This window comes from Palaemon carinicauda, chromosome 26, assembly GCF_036898095.1.
Source record: "Palaemon carinicauda isolate YSFRI2023 chromosome 26, ASM3689809v2, whole genome shotgun sequence".
NCBI classification, from domain to species: domain Eukaryota; kingdom Metazoa; phylum Arthropoda; class Malacostraca; order Decapoda; family Palaemonidae; genus Palaemon; species Palaemon carinicauda.
The window spans coordinates 38,907,922-38,912,921 of NC_090750.1; the positions used below are offsets into that span (position 1 = coordinate 38,907,922).

General features: G+C 33.3%; 1 protein-coding gene across 1 annotated transcript in view; it reads left to right on the top strand.

Annotated features, from left to right (window-relative positions):
• The window catches only part of LOC137619891 (potassium voltage-gated channel subfamily H member 2-like), a 913,085-nt gene that overhangs the window by 2,703 nt on the left and 905,382 nt on the right, over positions 1-5,000 (top strand). Inside the window, exon 2 of the mRNA XM_068350179.1 lies at positions 351-1,035. Coding sequence (XP_068206280.1) covers positions 960-1,035 — 76 coding nt within the window. The 5' untranslated portion in view covers positions 351-959. The remainder of the gene's footprint in view (positions 1-350; positions 1,036-5,000) is intronic.

A 5,000-nucleotide genomic window follows, 5' to 3' on the forward strand; every position in this document is an offset into this window, starting at 1 on the left:
TATATATATATATATATATATATATATATATATTAATGGGGACTACCTTGACAAATGAACTCGTAGAGATTGTTATTTAATATTCGTACTTAGGATAGACAGTAACTGTTTCCTCAGGACATGAGACCGAAATGAAAAGATTTTGGTAAATAAAATTAAAAGTCCATTTTTAGCTATACATACAACTGTGACCTTTTGCAAAATAACAGACATGTTTCCATATAAAAAAAAAAAAAAACATGAACTTCGGTGACATTTGACCACATGATACGTCTTTATTTCTGAATTCCTTTCAACCTTCATTATAGAAGTATCGATCTAAATCTTACAATATATTCCTATTCCCACAGGATTCCTCTTGTTACATAGTTTATTTAGTGCAAAATAATAATTTCATTGTGCTGTGTGCTTGATTTATATGGAAAATACTTTGGAAAATTTGGCGTGGTAAATATATTAAAACGGCTTTGTGAAGTGAAGTGTTGATAATAATATTAGTAAACTTTTAAGTGTGTAAACAGTGTACCTCAATGTGTCGCCAATATAACAATATCTTTCTGCCAGGACCTGAACCTAAAGACCAATGGTGTAGATCAATGTCATGAGCCTTGTACTGTGTATTGCCATAATATCCCAGGAGACAGTTTCCTGTTATGATTTGACCCCAAATGACAACCCATGAAAAGGAGAACCATTACTGCTTGTTACGCGTTCAAAGAATTCGATAAGGTTCCTGGTATGGATTTTCAAGGGATGTAGGGGGACTGTGGCCCCCTCGCTTGTCTGAAAGTGCGTCAAAGGGGCCAGTTGGGGAGTGTTTGTTTTTAAAAAAATATATATATATATAAAGTTGTGTCGAAGAGAAAAAAAAGCCTTTTATTTTTTCATTCATGTAATAAGTTCGTAGTTCAACGAAAGAGGGCTATTTCTTCGAACCACCTTTCGAAACCTTTATCAAGATGCCCGTCCGGAGGGGCCATGTGGCTCCCCAACATTGTTTCATCGAGACTATAATACGTCGTTTCGATGGACCCAGTAAGTATATATGTTATTTGTATCAAGTTTTGCTTTATTTATAAGGAAAAAGTTGAGGTATCTGTGGCCTCTCGTATATTTCACTGTCTTTGGTTTCTTTGTCAATGAATTTTCTATTTTAGTCAGGTCTTTTCTTCTCCAAAGTTTCTCCTTTGTTTCTATATAATTCGTTAAGATTGCTTTACATTGGTATTCTCAGGTCAAGTATTGGTTACTTTATAACGTGTGATTTGTGTACTTGACTATTTTCCTAGAAATCTCTTGTGTTTATGGGGTGAAACGGAAACCATGGATTATGAAACCTCAAATGATATACATCAACCTGTTTTTTTAATAGTTTACACTCAGGAGGTAGTTGATCCAACGTTCATTTGGGTTTTGCATACATGATTGCAGATTCTGCTACATTTACTGTATTTGAGCTGGGTAAGGCAGCGGTGACCCAGAGTGCCATGGTCTGTACCAGGGCTTTTCAGTTTTGGGTTTGGTTTGCTCTCCTCGAAGCACAGTCAAACACACCAACCTTTCATATATTTGTTGATTTGTTTTCTTACTTGTTTTAAATATTTACTAAAGTCATTGGAGAGGCCTCATCAGGCAGCCGACCCCTTAGTGGAAGAATTGCTTATTTTTACACATTTTTATATGTTTAATGAAAGAAGAGGTTCATTTTACGTATTTATATATGTTTAATGAAAGAAGTTATTTTTTTACGTATTTGTATAGGTTTAATGATTATCTGCTACAAATATTTTTTTTTCAGTGCAATTTTTTTTTTTTTATTAACTATAGGCAAAGCTATTTGCTATTATCTAGTTTATGCAGTTATGTTTTGTTCCGTAAGAATGATGGCTCATCATGGATGATGATAATGAAGTTAACAACACCCTTCATTCATTAGTTATGAAGATCAATGAAGAATATATATATATATATATATATATATATATATATATATATATATATTATATATATATAATGTGTGTGTGTGTGTACATATATATATATATATATATTTATTATATATATATATATATATATATATATATATATATATATATATGGATTTGTTGTAATATCTTTGTAATCTGGTAATAGTAACACTTAATACACGAAGTATCAACCGGCATATGTACAAAATGTAACTGATTAGTAGAGTACATGACAAATAGTAACAGCGATTACTTAGTAACTGGAAATATAATGGAGATTCGAAACCGCTAGGCTAAGAAACGAACTATATTGATAGTGGACAAACATTTACTGCGAACTGAAACCAATATAATTTATTGATCTACCTTGTAACTCGAGGACTACCATATATATGTAGAATGTGAGGTGTTATGAAAACCGTGGCCATACTGGCAATTTCTGGATGTCAAAGTTGCCTCAGAGTGATAATGGCAAAACAAATATAGCTAGAAGGTAATGATAATTTGGGAGACATGCCATGTAACTTTTGAAAAGATCATTACCATGCCATGCCAATAAGAATGGTGTGTAGTTCTTTGAATGTAGCTATGTTTAGTCCTTTGACACCCTGAATTGTGGGGTTAGATTTTCACTCACTATGGTATGAAGTGTAATGGTTATTATTATGTGATACATACAGCGTTGTTTGCTTCCCAAGAAGTTATGGTTTTGAAGGAAATATGTAAAAAGATATGTTTCTTGTGAAATACTTTTCTTCACTTTGAATAAAAAGGCTACTAAGGAGTAACTTTATTTTTCTCTGAATTAGTTCAAAGTTACTTTACCTGTTATATTTAAAATTATTAACATTAAAAGTAGTTTTCTTTACGAGCTAATTGACGGATCTTTTAGCCTATTATGGGGATCTTAAAATCACCCAAATGCATGGTCTCTAGGTTGTAAAATTTTGGGAACTCTCTACCTTGGGAATGTTTTACACAATAAAGAAGGAAATAAAGTTTTTCCAGATTCTATTGCGTGTTGGTGTGTCCGGAAATGAAAGCTCTGAACACGTTAGAGGAGGAAGAAGCCAAAAGTTTAGTTCCCATGAGAGGTTACTTTTCATTGAATTTTTTTCAACAGTTTCCAAGAAAGAGAGAGAGAGAGAGAGAGAGAGAGAGAGAGAGAGAGAGAGAGAGAGAGAGAGAGAGAGAGAGAGAGAGAGAGAGAGAGAGGCTTATGGACTGGGTAATATTTTGTTTGGAAACCAATTTGAAGTAAGGAAAATAATTGAAATTTTTCTCTTTATTTCGTGTGAAGCATTACTAAAATAATTGATACATTTCTCTCAATTTGTGAGGAACATTACTACGGGGACCGCAATTATAAATCTGCACTGGGATTTAGAAGAAAGGATTATCCGGCCATTTTACAATGGTTAAGTTTTACTGATAATTAGAACGCATGTTGTGAGGTGAAAAAATACCGTTAGAAGTTTTTCATTCTTTGTAAACTTTTGCAACGATGTCACCCAGTTTCATAGAAAAGACGGTATTATTACACAAATTCTTATGACCTCTTTTGCAGTTTCTTTTAATATTGGTACCGTTTGGCATAGTTTGTTATAAATAAAGAATATAACTCTCTCTCTCTCTCTCTCTCTCTCTCTCTCTCTCTCTCTCTCTCTCTCTCTCTCTCTCACACACACACACACACACACACACACACACACACACACACACACACACACACAGATGCATTTTGACAAAGAATAGGCAGAATGACTTGGAACGTTCAGCTTCACTCGTAAAAATCAAAAGAAATAAAATGAGAAACAACGTGTAACAAAATTACATCGAATTTCAACCCCTCACCCTCCCAGGTGTATTGCACTAAAATGGATTCTTGTAATTGTGGTAAGCAAGAGTTATCGAGTAAGGATAGTGGGGAAAATGATCGAGGCTTATGTACGTACCCCTTCCCTCCTTTTGGGAAGTTTTAATGAATTAAGGTGATTCCTTACTTGGGAGTTCTTTATTGTTGGTAGTGTTAATTTTCGAAAGTGTGTCGCTGTTAAGTGGTTTAACTTTGATGTACTTAACGATTTCTGTCGTGAGCCACGGAACTCTATAAAGTCTGGCAAGTTCGTTGATGATTAGATTAATTTCTGTTGAAATAGGTCGTGAAACTTTGGCAAAAAACGGGAAGAGAATCTATGATTCAGTTAAAACTTGGTAGTATTGCTCTTTAGTATAAATTAATACAGATAGATTATATTTTAAATGATAAGGAAATGCGAACATGAATCAATGAATAAAAGTTTATAATATATTTTGAAAAATGTTCACCTCCTATATTAGGTTATCGTTTTTTTGTGTCATTGAATTATTAAATAGAATACTTTAGAAACAAGTTAACTATCTATATTATTACTAGAAGTATTGTTTGACCCTTAAGTTACCATAAACACACACACGCATATATATATATATATATATATATATATATATATATATATATATATATATACATATATATATATATATATATATATATATATATACACACACAGGATTTTATCATCGTTGTTCATTTATTTTCGTTGGTAGGATGTAGGCATAGACTGTGGGTCTAAATAAGAGATTGCATGAAGGTATATTTACCTCTGCCAGTAAAGTTGGAAGGAGATTGTGTGTTTGTTTCTTTGTTTGTTTGTGGACAGCTTCCTGGTCACAATTTTAATCGTAGAGTAATGAAACTTGCAGGGATTAACCGTTATGTGAAAAGCTGGAAATTATTAAATTTTTGAAGGTTAAGGTCACTGTCAAGCAAACTGTCAAATTCCCGTAATTAGCCATAAGTTTGGACATCGTTGTCGCAGAGACTTCAAACTTGATTCATAGGCTATTTGGGTGTATGAAAATCCACGCTAATTAGCACTTGTTAAGGTCAAAGGTCAAGGTTGAGAAATAAGCTGCCGCAGTGAAGGTTTGCGCTCTACTGAGTGCCCCTTTAGTTTCTGTTTGTAATGCAAGCGATTTTCCGTTTATGTA